We start from the raw sequence: 18,472 nt of genomic DNA, 5'->3' as shown, positions 1-18,472 counted from the left end.
TAACCATGCTCTCAGAACGTTATTTCACTCCTAGGTAGTAACTTTTGAGGGAGGAAAATTGCAGGGTTAAAAAGGGATCTTTAAAGTAATGGAGAAGAACATAATGTAACAAAAGCTGAAAACCAATATAGAGATGTCTCCGCACCCCCAGTCTCATGATATTTTTGTTCATTCTTAGTGGTTAAAATTGTGGAAAATGGTTGAGATTTTTTTCTTGATCTAGGAAAACATACAACTTTATATTGAACTGATCTAATAACAAGTGCCTGGCTGAAGCATATCCTATATGTTTCTGATGTGATTTATGTAGTTAATGATGTTTTTTGTTCATGTCTCATGGTTCCTTTTACCATTAATTGCATTAGAGTAGGGATCTTGTGGTTATCGGTTGGCTTTCATAGATTCCATTGTAGGGCTGAAGAGTAAGAACAGAAAAGACTTCTTGTGCCCTAATTAATTAGCATTAACTTCCTTGTTGATTGCATGATGAGTTCTGATAAATAAATGGGGTTAATGGTACTAACCTGCTGGCAGTTTTCTTGGAAAATAGGTAATTACCTCACTGGGTCTTGTCACTGACTAATACAGTGAATATAAATAATAAACTAACACTTCTTTTTTTTTTTTTTTTTTTTTTAGGTAATAATCTATGGAGATTTGCCAAAAAATAAAGAAAATGTAATATATTTATCAAATCATCAGTGTACAGGTTTGTGGGTTTTTTTCTTAACGCTTCTAAAGATCTGCTCATCTGTTTGCTGTGTCCCTTTCTAACCTTGCCTTAATGAGCTCTTAATTAGAACTTCTAGTTCAGAAAACTTTAACGATATTTCAAAATATAAAATGTGCTCTTTGTTTTATCAATGCCAGTTGAGAACTGGTTTAACTAAACATTTTGGACTTTTGTCTTTGCAGTTGATTGGATTATTGCGGACATGTTGGCAATCAGGCAAAATGCTCTTGGGCATGTCCGGTACGTTTTGAAAGATGGGTTAAAATGGCTTCCATTGTACGGGTGGTATTTTTCACAGGTAAGCCCATTCACTTTTTCCTTGCTCTTTATGGGTCAAATATATAAGAGGTACTTGCTTTCTATTTATCTTATGTAATGGGAAGATGGAGTTCTGAGCTGACAGTTGTTTGAACATGAAAATACCTTGTTTCACTCAGTGTAGTTAGATGTGTATCATAGTTGAGATACTGTTATTAAAAATCAGTTTACTCTTCTAAATTAATGCTTTTTATGGTCAGTGTTTATTCCCGGAATTAAAGCTGTACAATCTGTTAGTAGCTGCTTCAAAATATTCTAATACTTTGTTCTTTTTACAGTCCAAATGCCCACTTGGCAGTAAGTGAAAACAGACTTTTTTCTATATATATTTTTTTTTTGGTCATGCTTCTAACTGGGAGTAAATTCACATTTTTAGTGCGCGTATTTATTTATTTACTTATTAAAACAATATGAAAGGGGAATTTAGGATATCATGGAGGAGAGGCAGATCCCAGCCTCCTAATGGTTTTGCCTTGGACTTCAGTTAAGCCAGAACTCCATAAAGCTAAAAGAGTCTAACCATATTCCTATTACTACTTCTTACTTTCTCCTCTTCCTACATTATGCTCCTCTTGTTCCTTTTAGTTTGAGAGCTCAACCTGATGTGACTCAAAGTCATACAATTACAGAAGAAACAGTGGGCCATGTTGATTGTTCAGACGACATACTGAGTGATCGTGATCTTTAATCTAAAATGATGAAGAACAATGTAAATGACATTTACCTCTCTAAACTCCTCTCTGAATTTGTCATGTCTGTTCTTTGCTTTTTCTGAAAGAAGGACTGTTTCTACATACAAATGAAATAAAATGTCGTTTAGGTAGGTTCTTAATTGTTAGAATAGAAATGGATTAACTTTTGGATAACTGCTCCAAAGTGCCTGTTACACAAGATTCTTCCCCTTTGGCTTCCATCTTTGATCTTTACCTGTTCTCTGAACATTAATCCATTCTCCTCCCCCTTCAGAAAGAAAGACCTCAGAAAAAATACTCAGAAAAATACTTTTGCTAGAATTAGGCAGTTTGAATTGACTCTTCAGCTTGTCCAAGAGTCTCAGGTATATTGAGAAAAATACTATACTGAGTGTGATTTCAACTGTATATTAGTGTGTAAAGAAAAATATGAAAAACAGACAACTTACCTCTTCTTGTTAGTGAGGAACGTATTGTTGATGATGCTTGTCTTTTTTATGCCTGGATCCAAAGTAGAACAACACTCCTTTATACAGCAAGAACGGTACAGTGAGAACCAACTGCCCATCCTTGTCATTGTGTGATTGACTAGACCCAATCTGGTCGTGGGTTTATGTGCAAGTTGGAAGCTTTACTCTCTTCACTGCTCTTGGCTGCATGTTCCTGTCTATGTCTTAGCACTTGTACTCTTGCATCCATAAGTCAAATCAGATCAATTGATTTTTAGATCAGCAAAAATAGGAAAAAGGGTTGAGCATACAGGCAGTGGTGAGGAAAGGGAATGCGGTAGGACAGCTCTTCTCTGGTATTAGACCACAGCTGAATTGGTTGACTCTGAGACTTTGACTCCAGTAAGCTACTGCAAGTTGGATTGGGTTTAGAGAGTGTTGGTCAATGGGGGGGACAGATCCACTGCTTCATAGAGAATGCTGAAGACTAGAAAGTGCTTCAAACAGTGGCCTTTCCCAGCAATCAGATGTTGCCTTCTAGCTTTGGTGTAGGTGCCTACACTGAGTTCAGAGTCTTGGATCATGTCACTTAAAATGCCCATCTCTAGGGAAAGTAAACCACCTCACTTTTATTTTAGAGCTGTTAAGTGTGCAAGTGGTTAGAGTGTTCACCTAGGTACCAGCAGATCCAGGTTCAATGCTGTTTTCAGCCTGACAATTGAAATTTTTTGTTGTCCTTTGCGTGAATGCCATAGGCAGTGAGCAGGCTGTAAAGCTAGGCTGGAGCATGTGTGGTTGCCATCCTTTCTTCTAAAATTGCAATGTTTAGAAAAGCATATGCAGCAGAGAAAAGAAGAAAACCATGTGTGATTTGCCTTTATTTGTACAGGGGTTGCTCTCCCAGTTCCCTAAATAAGTACAAGATATCATACCTGGTCATACCTCAATGAGGGTATCCACTGGGAGAAAACGGACTTCTCTGTTGTATAATAATTGTTCCCACCAATGACTTTGATTCTCTTCATTTTTCTTCCACTGAAGAAAAAGAGACCAGTCTGTTGCATGGAAATATTTTGCTGTTTGTACTTGCCTGTAGTCATCACATTTGTGGTGATTTAAATCGGAGTTAATTAGAATACAGGCAGGATATCTATTCCATCTGCTATCGCTAGGTGTCCAAAATCATTTTTTTCAAGATTTTGGAAAATGACTGTTGCTATGTGGAATATCCGGTCCTCTGTTTTCTGATTGATATATTGACTGTTAAAAGAAGGTTCCTGTGGAAATTAATCTGTATGTGGGCTACAATTTTAATCAAAAAAAAAGAGAACCTGTTTGGCTTTGTTTTCATCAAAATATAAAACTACTACAAGATGTAGTGGGGGCTATATATACCTATATAGATAAATAGTTAAAATTATATAAAATTAATTCAGTGACACAGATGAAAGGCAGCTTACTGACAATGGTGATGCATGTGTTTGAATTACGGATACGGGATGCAGCAGGACTGCAGCGCAAGCTAATAGGTATTTTTATTGTTTTTATCACACCAAACAGTGCAAAAACATAAAACACTTCCTGCCCTTCCTGTTGATGTTCTGTCAGTGATGTCACTTACACTCCACTAAAAGTTTCCAGAGCCACGTAGTTACGACATGCTCACGGAATTCATATGCCCTACCTCAGGTAAACATCCTGTTTGGAAATAAACGTGGTCTGGATGTCCAGGAGAGCGAAATTCAGGCACAAAGGAAGTATATTTGTAAACATAATCCATTGTTGACTGAGAGAGGGGCTTTTAAAGTACAGCGGAAAAAAAATTAAAAACTTAAAAACAGTACTTCCAGAAATGTATTTTGAAAAGCATTCATATATTTGATCTCTTACTGAAAAGGAAATGCAATACAAATTGGGGAATTTGAGCTGTATACAATTGCATAATTGACATTCTTCTTTGGAGGCTGATATCTAATAGCAAAGAAAAAAGGAAAAGAAATTAACCAGTTATGTTCCGGGTTTTATTTATTAGGTAGATAGATTTCTTTTCATAAAACTGGTTTTATTATTTTTGGGTGGATCTAAAATTTGCTTTGCCCTATCTTTCTGCACCAAAATGCAGCCAGCTCTTATTCATCTTATACCACCTGGTGAGGCTAGGACATAATAGCAATAAATATTTTTTATATCCCAAAGTTTGCTTGACTTTTTAACATAGGAAGTAGGTCTTTTCTGTTATTCAGCATCAGCTCATGTATGCTTTTGGTTGTTACTGAATTTTATCTGATTATTTAGCTAGTGTGGCACCTTGCCTCCTTAGCTTTGTATCCCTGTGCCGTCGGGAAGCTAACATATATGTAGTTGGGTTTTGTGTATTGAGTGGTGATCTTAAAATATGTAGTTCGTCTGTCCTTGTGTTAAGTGTCTGTGTACTCATATTGACATGAGAAGTACCAATGTATTCCTCAGCAAGAAAGAAGTCTGAAATTGTCTTTGGTGTTGGGTGTCCCTGAGCAAACTGTACAACAGTAACTTGATTTCTGTATGTTCACCAATTTAAAAAAAAAGAAAAGGTGGTTCAGTACTTTCCCGTTTTACTGCAGCTGGTTAGTAATTTGATAAATAAGTGAAGACTTCGATAAATGAGGGATGGCTGGAACCAAAGCTTGACCTAGCTGAGTTCACACAGAACAATGACTTACAAATTATGTGGAAGTCTTGTACAGTAGATGCATTGTTTCTCATACCACACTGAGTTTGCTTGTCCTGAGAGCAGTTATGGTGTCACTTTCCAGTATAAAACTTCTACGTCCCTTTAATGCTGTCAGATCTTAAAAACAGCCTTGCATATGAAGTTTGTAGGTAGCATGTGGCTCTGTTTGCTGCACAGTTGGTGGGAAAAATTTCTGTTCATGACGTTATCTATCCAGGGCTGGTAAACTGCTAGCGTGCTGGGGCTGATACGATGCTCCAGCCTGCTTAAGGCCAGGCTCAATGGACTGGGTGGTTCTGTTCTCTGCATAGTTTTGGTCCCCTGCCAGCCGTAACCACACAGTGGAGCATTGCAGCTGCGCCTTGGAGGGAAGCACAGATAATAATGCTAAGACAGAATATTTAATATGGAGTTAATGCACCGTTGCCTTTCTTTCCTTTTCACTGCAGCTTTTGGAGAACAACTTGAAAGTCATGTTAAATATCACTAGCTGAGCAGTTGCAAAGCCATCTCTCCACAGCATGGAAAGCAAAGGCTGAAAGAACATTTTTTAGCCTTCTCTTCTAGCTTCCTCCTCCTAACCTCAAGCTGTAGCCCTGTCCATGACACTCAGATAAGATGGTGGTTCCCCACACACACATGCATCCACCACAACACCCCTGTTTCCGTAATGTACTGTATCTTTTCCTGAGATAAGATATTTGAATGAGGTTCAGCTCCTAGAAGTTTAATCTTATTGTCACCTTTTTGTTAACAGCATGTTGTACTGGGTCTGGCTGGGATGTTAACTTTCCCTGCAGCAGCCCATACAGTGCTGCGCTCTGCACTTGTAGCTAGAACAGCAGTGGTATCACACCGGTGTTGTGTCTGCTGCTGAGAAGTGCTGGCACAGCATCAGGACTCTCTCTAACCCTCCTAGGGGGTGGGCAAAAAAAAAAGTGAGAAAAAAACATCATGTGTGGTTAGAAAGCTGCCTGGCAGAGAAGGACCTGGGAGTAGTGGTTGACAGTCGGCTGAATATGAGCCAGCAGTGTGCTCAGGCGGCCAAGAAGGCCAGCAGCATCCTGGCTTGCATAAGAAACAGCGTGGCCAGCAGGTCCAGGGAAGTGATTGTCCCCCTGTACTCGGCTCTGGTGAGGCTGCACCTCGAGTACTGTGTTCAGTTTTGGGCCCCTCGCTACAAGAAGGACATGGAGGTGCTCGAGAGAGTCCAAAGAAGGGCTAGGAAGCTGGTGAGGGGCCTGGAGAACAAGTCTTACGAGGAGCAGCTGAGGGAGCTGGGACTGTTTAGCCTGGAGAAGAGGAGGCTCAGGGGTGACCTTATCGCTCTCTACAGGTACCTGAAGGGAGGCTGTAGCGAGGTGGGGGTTGGTTTATTCTCCCACGTGCCTGGTGACAGGACGAGGGGGAATGCGCTAAAGTTGCGCCAGGGGAGGTTTAGGTTGGATATTAGGAAGAACTTCTTTACTGAACAGGTTGTTAGTCACTGGAATAGGCTGCCCAGGGAAGTGGTGGAGTCACCATCCCTGGAGGTCTTTAAAAGATGTTTAGATGTAGAGCTTAGAGATATGGTTTAGTGGAGGACTTGTTAGTGTTAGTGTTATGTCAGAGGTTGGACTCGGTGATCTTGGAGGTCTCTTCCAACCTAGACTATTCTGTGATTCTGTGATCACCAGGGCAGCTGACCCAAACCAACCAAAGGGATATTCCATACCATATGATGTCACACTCAGCAATAAAAGTTGGAAAAAGGAAGAAGAGGGGAGGGGTGGGCTCTTGTTGTGAAAACGTCTGTCCTCCTCCCGAACACCGGCTACGTGCGTTGAGGCCCTGCTTCAAGGACGTGGTCAAGTATTGCTCATTTGTGGGAAGTAGAGAGTAATTTCTTTCCTTTGCACTTCCACATAGCCTTTACTTGCTTTGTTTTGTTATTCCCTTTCCCCCTCCCTTTTCCCCTTTCCCTTTTTTCCCTTTAGTTGAATTGTTTAATTAATAATATTTCCTTAATAATATTTTTTTCTTTTTAATTAAATTATCCTTATCTCAACCCGTGAGTTGTTCTTTCCTTTACTTCTTCCCCTCCTCATCTGAGGAGGGGGAATGAGAGAGCGGTTGTGGTGTTCAGCTGCCTAGCACGGTAAAACCACCACACATGTAAAAGCACAAATAGACACGAGATTACCTGATAAATCCTAATTACAACAGTCAGGGTGGGCAAAGAAGAGGATGACTGAGGTAGTGAATGAGTTAGAGAATCCCGAAGAAGACATTAAAGACATTACTTAAAAATGAAATTCTGTTACTTGGGAGCTTTTTATTTTCCTTTTTTTTTTTTTTTTTGGTCAGAATTCATTGTAGCAGTTTTTCATTTTGGACCATGTTTGTTTTAAACCTGTTGTAGCTCGGCTGTAGATAAAGCAAAGTGAGTTATAATGGAGGGAGTTATAATGAGGCAGAGTTATAATGAGGCAGTTATATAATGAGGGAGTTATAATGAGACAGATTTTACTGAAGTTTTTGTGATAAATTGTGTGGAACAAATTATATAATAAATCTTTTCTAGGAAATGGTCTAGCTTCTTGTAATGGCTTTCAGTAAAATAATACTTTTATAAAATCCTTTGCCTTACACAATTTTTATCTCAGTATTTAATTTCTTTGTTAAATGTTCAGTTCTCCATTAAAGCGCATGAAAATGTTTTCAGGACTTGCGGTAGCTACTTTTGTGCCATTCATGAATTCTGTATGTATAGGTACAATACATGTAACCTCAGGATTTGCATTAGTCGCTACTTAAGAGCAGGCACATACGATTGAAAACACTGGCCAGTAACTATTTGTATGTGAGTGACTTCTGCCGTGGGATTTCCCTTGATCTACAAGTTAAGCTCCTTGTCTGTGTTTTCTGGAGTAAATCCCTGGGGACAGTTTCAATGCCATCTTCCCGTCAATTATTTTAACACCTTTAAACAAGACCCTTCAAGTGTCTTACAGTACTTTTTGTACATCTGATCCTTATATAAACAGATTTTGTGAACTTATGTACAAATATAAATTTAGTTTCAAGTGCTTTCATCCTAGGAGAAAATGTCTTGTGGACAATTTGCAGCATGAGTCATAAGGGTGAATGTCACTGTCATCTTGTTTGTTCTTTTATCAAGTATTCTACGTTAAACTATTTAAATATTTAATCCTGTTTTCTTCTTTTTTATCTCTGTTAGCATGGAGGAGTCTATGTAAAAAGAAGTGCCAAATTCAATGAAAAAGAAATGAGAGAGAAGTTGCGGACCCAGATGAAAGCTGAGACGTCGGTAAGATTATACCTTTCTTTCTGCCCCCCTTTTCTCATTTCATTGACCATTTTAGTGGCAAAGGTTTATTGCAGAAATTAGCCATGCCTCAGATCCACAAACTACAAGACAGAAGTCATGGATTTATTTTCTTTCTGTATTTTTACAGTTTTTTTTGTGATTAGAATGATCCCTCCAATTAAACTCCTAGAAATTAGACTAGTCCTTTTATGAATGATGCAAATTTCTTGATTCTGTCTGTAGAGGGCATGGAGGATCTCAATGAAATCTTAGAACCCACAGTAACTGCCATAGTAACTTCCTTCAGCAGCCACTTCCAGTGTCTACTGTGTTTCAAAAGACGACGTTCTGACTACTGTAGTGTTGCTTGTCAGACTGGTATTTTTGTATAATACCAGTTGTTTGATCTTCTGAAAGTCAAGAATCATTCCTATTAAATCTTAATTAGTCATCCCAATGATCAATCCACTTTTAGTGGCAGTGACATCTTAGAACTGAGTAACTTTGTCTGCTGCGCTTGGAGGAGAAAAAAAAATCAAAACCAGAAAAACGGCTCATGATAATTTTCTATTTGAAGACTTATTGTTAGTGCCAAGTGACTTTTCTCATGACTCCCTGTATGGTCTGTGGCTCAGTGGTTAGATTCACTGCACTTTGCTTCCATTACTTGCTGTACATTAAAATGTTTTTTGCCTTTTTGGCTAGACTTACAAAAAACAACTCAGCCAGCCATGATATAGAACAGTTGCACTTTCTTTTATTTAAAATGATGTGATTAAGACTTGCCACTCCAAATAAGTGGCAAATCTTTTAAAGATGAAGCTTGGGTACAAGGAATATGTAGATCGTTTTGACCTTCGTAATGCTCTTTTTTCTCATTCTTTTTTTTTTTCTTTTTTGTTTTTTGTAGATAATATGTTTATGTTTGCACATATCAAACACGTTGAAAAAGTAATCTGGTCCTTACACTTACTAAATACCTCAAATGAGTAAAGCATACCCACTTAAGATAGTTCAAGACAGAATGAGTTTGAGCACTAAGATTTAGCCTGAACATTGTGGGCTTTTTTGTTTTTAATTAAGTAAAGTGGATGTATTTCCTGTTTTTAGACTATAAGTTACAATGGCCAGAAATACATTACGACAACTTAAGTTTTTGCCCTGTGTTTTTGGCTAGCACGAAATGACATCAGTTCAGTAGAATTCCACTTGTCCTTGTGTGGGGCAGCTCTTCCCAGTACACCAGTAAAAAAAATACATCTTCTGTAGCGGAGCATAAAGGGGATGAGGAGACTTTTTTGGTTGTTGATATTTGCATGACCCTTCTGTAAAGAAGCTTAATTCTCTACTGGAGCACGCACATTTTGTGTTTATAAGTTCCAAATCTTGGTTTCAGTCATATACACAAAATGTATTCTTTATTAGATGATGTCTCTGTGGCATTGTACTCTATGTTTCATAAATACTTCTGAAGTTGGTGATGTCTTCAAAATATTTTTGCTAGTAGAAAATAGAAATTTAGTATACAACACAGCTTAACCACTATATATTTTTAGCATTGTAGCAAAGGTGAATGTACTACGTGCTATACATTGTATCTTCATGAAGCGCTCTTAAAAAGTGTATAATTTCTTTGGTTTGTATGTTTGACAGGAAGAACAAATATTAAATCAGTATCTCTCAGTGTATCATCTGGGGCTGCATTAGCTTGGGAATCTCTCCCTGAGGAACTACGTGGATCTTTTATCTTCCAGAGGTCATTGGCAGTTGCTTTGCTCATAAGAAGCATAGGTATATCTGGACCTGTCCATCAAATAATGTCCACAGGGAGAAGATGGCCATATTCAGTAGTGATCATTTGTGCCAGCATTACCCAGATGTTGTTGATTGCTTTACATCAAGTTATCTTCTGTGTCCAAGTGGCAAAGATTCTGCTTTCTGTAGAACTTGCAGTGTAATTGAATAAGCAAAGACAAATAGTAGGATGTATGAAATGTGTTTGAAGTCATTCCCCTAAGCAAAGTGTTGGTCGGTTTGCTTTGGTTAGTCTGGATGAAATCTCCTGGCAGGGTGTTTTCCCACAAAGGCCCACTGATCTCTTGCTAGCCAAATAGGCAGCTTCTGGTTGAGTCTGGTTTTCTGTCTGCCCTCTGCATACCCTAAAATGCCGGGCTTCGTTGTAATACTTATGTTTTGATTGTGATAAGAGTCTTGATTTGAACTCTGCTTTAAATCACTCTGCTTTATAGAAACATTTGGATTCTTTTTAATGCAATCTTAGGAACACATGCCTGGAAATCCCTCTAATTCTGCATCTCTTTTAGAAACCTGTAACTAGTGTACAGTGGTGCTCCAATGCTATAAATTGGCTGGACAGACTAATGCATGATTTTAGCCTAATTGAGGAGTAAAGGGAGGTTGAAGCATAAACGTTTTCTTTAAAGCTGCTTCCACCATGGGTTCTGCTTTTTGTGGTGGATGTCTGTGTTTGATTAGTAAACGAAATAAATCCAGAAGGCTTTTTTTTTTTTTTTTCCAGAATCTTCTTTCTTCTTATTCTTCAGTTGTATATGGATTGAAAACCTATACCTTACCTGTCTCAGATAAGGCCAAGTAAACTTGGGACCACCTGGATACATTTGATTTTTGGTGTAACTTGGCTCCCTGGGAGTTACGTGGCATTGGAAACAGGGCACAGAAAGTGGATGTGCCTACCAGGCAGTTGTTGCCATTTCCCTCCTGTTATCTAGAGTAGCAGCATAGAAGAGAATAGCACGTAACTGCTGTTAAAGGGCATTGTTTTAAATCTCTTTCAGGCAAACCATGTAGGGAGGGACCCTTAAGTTTTACAATACCAAAGCTGTCACAAGCCTATTTAATGAGAAAATTGTTTGCATCTGCTGGGGTAGAAGCTACAGACCACTGAGCTGTCATTTGAGGGAAGACTAAACTTCCTATAATCCACTTTATCAGAGAATTTAAATGTGGATGCCGTAAATGCTCTTTAACCTGTAATTAATACTGAGAGAATAACATGATAACCTGTGTCCTTAATGCATTATTCATGAATACACTTTGCAGTTTTGTCTTGCTGGGACATTCACAAGCAACCATGGTGCTTTTAAAATGAAGACATTTTAATCAGTAAAACAAGTACGCCTTGAACTTGTCGGTGCAAGAATGAATTGCTGCAGGCTTCCTGTGAAAATAAGTAATTTACTGCTCTGAATTTCTGTTAAAATTATACACTGGATGGTGCAGATCAGAGTAGACTTTTCCTCCATTTAGTGAACATCTGTGACTGCTTGGTTGTTCGATATGCACGTGGTGGAGGTTTTTTCCTTTAATGTAGTGTTGGAGAAAAGTTTGCCTTTCAGCTGCTAAGGAAAGAATTATATGCCAACAGAGAGAGATGGAAGGGAATCTGTGTTAAGGGTCACTTGGTTATTTACAGTTTCTCTCCACATAGTGTTTAAACAAAAGAATCCAAATGATTAATGTTCAGTCTGTCTGGAGCCATCCCTGTTCCCATTAAGAAACCTAAGACGTGTAGGAAGGCGGAACCAGAGTCCACTACTTAGCATAGCAAGCCCTTCAGTTGCTTTACTGCCTCATTTCACTTGGTTCCTTTTCTTTTTTTGTTAATAATGGAAAGTAAATTAAAGGTGGAATGCAAGCAGAAAAATAGGACTGCCTCTTGACCTCTCACATTCACAGTAGGATTGGTTCAGTGATCAGGTATGCCTGATCTCATGTTGGGGCAGTGGACTGCATGGCACAGTTTTTCACCTTTCTTAGGATTTCTGCCTGCCTTTACCAGCCCCCGTTTCTGCCCTGCTGCTCACAGGTGTTCCACCTTCCTTCCCAAATGCAGCGTGGCAGCAGCAGCAGCAGTTCAGCTATTAGACATGCACAAAATTGACAATAGACTGAAACTCATTTGTTCCTGTATTTGCTTAGTGGAGACCTACAACTACTAAATTTTCTTATTTTGTTTTTGAAAGTATTTTACCTTTCAACCCGTCATGTAATTATACACCCAAATGGTTCATTATTGGGCCTTTTATTGCTAAAACTCATTTGAAACTGTGTGGTTTAGTTCAAAATGGCAGAAAATCTGGCTGATGGTTGACACATTGCAGTCTTGTGTCTGGTTGTGAGAGCAGAGACTGTCACACACTTCGAAGGACACTTTTGTGTTAATGTTTTAAAGTAAGCCATAACGAGGACAAATGCATTTCTCGGTGTAACAATATATCTGGCAGGCACTTGATACACTCAGTCTGCTTGTTATATAGAGAAAGTTAATTGTTTTGAACAGCAAACTATTCCATTTTAAATGTAACTTGTGTGCCTGTTTATCATGCCTGAAGAGGAGGAAATCTGCAGTATGAGATGGGGATACAGCCCCGTACAGCCATTGTTTAGCTGGTTACTTTGTGTCTCGTTTTTGTAATTCATTCAGCAACAGAATAAATCTTTGTCCTGCAAAGCAGTGCCAACCAAACAGCAGAAACCTGAAGAGGACAGCTACATTAATACAACTGTTATAAGGCTTGATGTTAATGTTACAAGGCTTATTTTGTCCTATGGTTACTACTTCACAAATCCCTGACAATTTTTAAATCCTGGATGTCCTTGCTTGCTGTCATAGAATAGCTAGGGTTGGAAGGGACCTTAAAGACCATCTAGTTCCCACCCTGTTACCATGGGCGAGGATGACACCTACTAGACTTTCCTCACATTGACTTTTGTATTTTGCTCAAATTATACCAGATATGCTTTCTCACGTCATGTCTTTCTCAGTTATTGATCAGAGTGTTAATGTTCCTCATTCGGTTCACCAAAAGCATATCATTTAGGCTGTGGTCTAAATCGATTCAGATATGAATCCATCTAGTTGTCTGGATGCAGTAATGAAAATAAGAAAACTAAGAAAATGCATTTTTTAATACAATTTTGAATGTTGTAAATAAAAATATTTCATTAGTTTCCCTTTTCACTGTGCTGCGAGAACAGCACAGTAAAAGCAAGATATCTTTAGTCAGTAATACCACATCCTGATGCCCCGTGTTCTTCTTTAGAGTGGCCGCTGCTCTCTCTGGAGACACCGTCTGAAGCTCTGTCCTTGGTCAAGTTTTCCCTTTGGCATCTCTTCCCCCTGTGTGCTTACAATATTTGGGTTGACTTTGTTCTGTATTCCAGGGATTCGTATGTAGCTTCGTGCCCCCTTCCCCTGCTCCAGCCATACCAGCTCCTTTTCTGATGCTGTTCTGTCTCAAGGTCTTCCTCAGCTGTTTCCTCCCCTGTTTAAGTGCTGCTTCTGTGCCATTGCTATTTCTTTTTGACTAGCAGAACTTGACAACACTGGAAAAATGAACAGTGTTGCTATATGCAAGAAAACAGTTGTCATACATTCATTTAATTTGTAGAATAGGGGGCAAGTCCACTGTCTTTACACTGGAGACTCCTCAGGTAACCTCTGACTCATTTCTGGCCTTCTGGTTCAAACCAAAATCAGTAAAATTCTACTTAGCTGAACCCTAATGCACTCCTTGTAACTTTTGAATTGATCAGAGACAGTGTCTTGACACTTATACAGAAACAGGTACAAAAAGTGTAATGTAACTCTGAACAGAGGGACCTATTCTGCCAGAGTTAAAATCGGTTTGTCAGTGAACTGGAGACTGTGGCAATGCAAAATTTTGTATGTCGTTTTCAACGCAAGCACTATATTTTGCATTCACTGCAAGAAAGTGCGTAGCTTTTATGTAGCTAATGGCCCTAAATGGAAAATTCTGTAACCAAAAATTGCCTAAATTGCAGCTAGTGTTTCTCGGCAATTAAAATGCTCCTACAATTCAGCAGCTCTTAATCCAAGTTCAGGAGAGCTTATTTAGTTATTAAAATCTTAGAGATTTGTAGTTCTTATAATCTCTGGAAACAGTGCTTAAGGATTTAGCTTCTGCTGCCCATGTCAGAAGAAGAGAAATAGTCGTGCACGTAGCTTTCGTAGTCTGGATTGCACTAGCAGAATATCTTTGTCTTGTGCAGCACTGTCCATGAGAAGAAGTAGGGCACCTATTTACATTCCTGAATTTTACTCAGGTAAAGTAGTCCTAAGGAGTTGCATATCAGTTGCATATGCTGAGTTTAAAGCATAGGCCACTTCTTTGTCTTGTGGGTGTGCTTTTTAATTCAGAAATGTTCAGATTCTGATCGATGAACTTGTTCCGCCGCTTGTGTTTTAAACGTTTACAAAAGTAATTAAAATATAATTTCTACCCCTGCTTTGTATTACACATCTAGGACTGGGGTAAGTAGCTTCTACGCTCTGTTGTGTAATCAGCTTTCAGTGGCTGAGTCACTGCTTTGAAGGCTGTTAATGCTGCTGCATGCTTTTTAGTGCTGATCTCCATACCAAGAAAAGTATTTCTCTCCTGTGTGCTTCACTTTCTTTACTCTTTAAGTTATTACATGTTATAGCCACTATACTACACTTCGGAGCTGAGCATTCATGCTTCAGTGAGGGAGGAACGATCTTCATCTTGGAGTACCATTTTAAGGATCCAAATTACATGCTTTGAATATAAGCACATTTATGAAAAGAAAAATGCATCGTGATTTGAATATTATGCCCTTTTCAGCTAATGCTGAAAAATTCTACTTTGTCACTAAAACATGTTCAACATGAAATGTAGACATGGCGATGGGGAAGTGTAAATTGTGACTGGGTCCAAGGATTCCTGTGCTCATTCATCCCTGTAATCATCCCTGTACTCATCCTACAGTAATATTAGGGAAAAAAATCAAGCACCTTACCTCTTAAAACCATTTTCTTTTGTTCTTTTTCCACAAAATCTGTATACATCTTGGCTTTCTGCTAATCCTTAAATTCTTGGACTTCACCTGCCTCTGCAATCTGCCAGTTTTCCTCCTCTGCAAACATGCTGTTGCAAGTACAGCCTTTCCTCTAGCTCTATTCAGAAAGTCGTGTGGCTCTTCTCTTTATGCCACTCTACTAACACTGGTTTAGCCATTCTTTTTTTTTTTTTTTTTTCCTCTCACCTGCCAGATTCAAGGTTATGTACTCAATTTTCCCCTTTCTTGATCGCATGCTGGCCTCTCCTGTTGGTTAATTTTCATAGATTTTTCCTTCTTGACGTTTTAGTGCATCTTTCAACCTTGCTCATTGCAATAATTCTGTAGAGTTTGCTTGCTAGGTCTTGTCTTTCTGCGTTCAGCCTTTTCTGTAGCTGTTCTGCAATTATCATGTGCAAATACCAGCACACTGATGTTTTGCAGGCCAAAAGCACAACCTGTTTCTCTCTTCTGAGCTTTTATTTTACTTTGCGTCTTTTCATGATGTACACTCCTACTTGTCAGGGTCTTCATGTACTCACTGGTAATCTTTCTTGTACTGTTTTGTAAATCTACTATCTCATTTCTTTCAAATATTTCTTGAGACTCTTTTTTGCCAAGATAACAAAGTCGAGGTACAGTAGGCATGATTTTACTACAAATGTGTCAGTTTATGTTCAAATCTATGCTGGTTAGCATTTGCGGCAGTAGCTTTTTCTTCTGCAAATGAACCTTCTGTACAAAATTTTCACAATTAAGTAATGTTTTACATCAACTTTGTATGTAGGAGATAATGCAAGGGAAAAAAAGAAAGAGGGATGGAAACCTTTGTTGTGTTTCGAAAGCAAATGGAAAATTCTTCAAATTAGAATTCCTCTATTTGGGTACCTAATTTTACACTTGACATGCAAAAACTTAGGCAAAGTATAGCTGTATAATTATTTGGAAACTTGTAAAAGCAATTGTTGCTGAATAGTCAAGCAAACTAATTTACTTGGGAAATTTAACCTTGCAGACACGCATACATAAAGGAATGTGACTTTCAAGATGAAATTTTGCTACACTATCAATTTAAGTTCATAATGCATGTAAAGTCTCATACAGTGAGATGCATAAAGGCACATATCTCATATATCATAATTTCAATTAATAATATTTCTAATTAGGAATAGAATTAAATGTAGATCTCAATATAAGGAAAGATATAGATGGAAGATCTATATTGAACCTTGCTCTTGTTAATGCATGCTATCTCCCTTCCTCAGTCACCAGGACACGTTCAAGGAAAATTATTTTGAAACCCAAACAGTGAGTTTTAAGAGCTAAGAAATTTTTAGCTCAGATATTCTGATTTTTCTTTGGATCCTTATAGATAACTATATCTTAGCTGTATCACTAACAGATGGTGTGAATTAAATACAATATCTTATCAAGTAATGATAATTTATATAAAGGAATCAACTTGCATTCATTAAAATATCTTGCTTGTTTTGTTTTGTTTTGCTTTTTCATCCCACAGATGTATTTAGTGATTTTTCCAGAGGGGACTCGTTACAATCCAGAAATACCAAGAGTCATTGCAGATAGTCAGTCATTTGCTGAAAAAGAAGGTAAGCAAAGAATTTTTGAATTCATTCTATTGTTATGGTGTTAACATATGTTACATAAATTGTTATCGAATATGAAGGTGTTCTCTCCTTAACTGGGCTGTTAAGCCTGCCTGCTTGATACTAAAGGTTTATACTCGAATAAGTCAGTGTTTTTCCTACCACAGAGTAAGATGAGAAAAGCTTGTATACAGACATTTGACGCATTTTACATTGTACAGGAGCATTAATTCTCAAGGAAGTTCTCTTTAGTTTCTATCCACATGTATTCACGGACACTTCTATTCCTACTTTTCAGGGACATAGGAATCACCTAGACTGGATCAGGGCACCAGTGATCTATCTAGACTGACACTGTAACTGCAATTGCAGTTGTTACTTGACATAAAGGATATCTTGAATCAGGAATGTTGTGCCTTAAAAGAAAGTCTTCCCAGCTCTTCCTTTTTAATTACCATTAATGCCACCATTTCTTTTTGGGTTTGTTCCTCTTTCACTTCCAGTCTCACCCGTCTTTGGTTGAACTTTATCCTGTAGTTGCGTTGATGAATGCTGGCATCATCTCCGTAACTGCAGATGGAATTTAGTCTTTCGAATGGCTTGCAAATGCTCCCAAGTTTTTTCATTTTTTCACATGATACGCGCAATACGTAGAAACTTTTAACTCCCAACAGTTCTGTCAACATATTTCCTGGTTTTGTTTTTTCCTGTTGACCAAAAGTGAAATAATTCATTCTGAAGGTAAACTGAGAGTAACAAATAGGTCTGGTAAATTCATTTCTGTGACACGCTGAAATGAATTCAGAAGTCTGTGAATCAGCCTGTTGATATCATCAAGCTATTAAGTATTGTTAGTTCTTGTCCAAAAGGATATATGCTTTTCTTCTCCTCCTTGGGAAGAATGGAATTTGTTTGCGTGTATGTGCAAGAGAACTTAAGTCATAATGTATTTATTCATCGCTTCAGTTTCCTGTCGGAAATGAAAGTCAAATGTTTCATTGAGGTTGGCAGTTCTTTGAGAGTTCAGAGGGGGTGTTTGATATGGGGTGGGTTTTTTTTTTCCTCTCTCCTCCTTCTTCAGTGAAAAGAAAGGGATCTCACTGTCGTTATTATTTTAGTAAACCTCGTAATTATATTTCCGCAGTCCAAAAAACAGTAAAAAAAAAAAAATGCTTTGTGCTTTCAGAGCACCTGTTTGTTTCTTCTAGTGCTTTTCTCCAAATATGGCCTGCTTTTGTCCTGTAAGGGTTACTCCTTTTAAAAATGCTCACAACAAGTATTTATTAAACAGGAAGCTTCTTCTGTTCCAGTATAGAATCCTCTTGATCTGCTTTTCCTCATTGCCGAATTCTTTCGTTGTTATTGTTCACAAAAATTTGGTCTCTCCTCAACTTTTATACAGAGAGGGTGGGAACTGTCCCTGCAAGTTAATGGGAAGATTGATACTCATTTGAATTAGGGCATCTCTTGCACAAGAGAAGCAGGGATGGCCAGCCTGCCTGACGCTAAAAGCCACAAACCAAAATATTCTTAGGGCTAAAAAAAAAAAAAAAAAAAAAAAAGCCACAAGGCACAGACCACGTACGTTGGGGAGCTCCGAGGACAGGAAACTCCAAGTGGCTGCTGGCAGGAGATGACAACTACTCCCCAGAGCCCTGCCATGAAGCAGTGCTGGCCCCAGCTTGTGGCTTTTGCTTGGCAGCCCCAGTGCCACCACTGTCCTGGCTGCTGACTGCAAACTGGGGCTCGATATGGGAGCTGTGACTGAACACCTTGCCAGACGCGTCGT

The 18,472-nt window shown here is 38.6% G+C and overlaps 1 protein-coding gene across 1 annotated transcript in view; it reads left to right on the top strand.

The window, feature by feature from the left end:
• The window catches only part of AGPAT5 (1-acylglycerol-3-phosphate O-acyltransferase 5), a 62,293-nt gene that overhangs the window by 17,533 nt on the left and 26,288 nt on the right, over nucleotides 1–18,472 (top strand). Inside the window, exons 2-5 of the mRNA XM_035321105.1 lie at nucleotides 640–709; nucleotides 916–1,031; nucleotides 8,126–8,215; nucleotides 16,596–16,686. Coding sequence (XP_035176996.1) covers nucleotides 640–709; nucleotides 916–1,031; nucleotides 8,126–8,215; nucleotides 16,596–16,686 — 367 coding nt within the window. The remainder of the gene's footprint in view (nucleotides 1–639; nucleotides 710–915; nucleotides 1,032–8,125; nucleotides 8,216–16,595; nucleotides 16,687–18,472) is intronic.

This window comes from Oxyura jamaicensis, chromosome 3 (assembly GCF_011077185.1).
Source record: "Oxyura jamaicensis isolate SHBP4307 breed ruddy duck chromosome 3, BPBGC_Ojam_1.0, whole genome shotgun sequence".
Lineage (NCBI taxonomy): Eukaryota > Metazoa > Chordata > Aves > Anseriformes > Anatidae > Oxyura > Oxyura jamaicensis.
The sequence above is the reverse complement of the archived record's forward strand: the minus strand, read 5'-3'. Positions and strand labels throughout refer to the sequence as shown.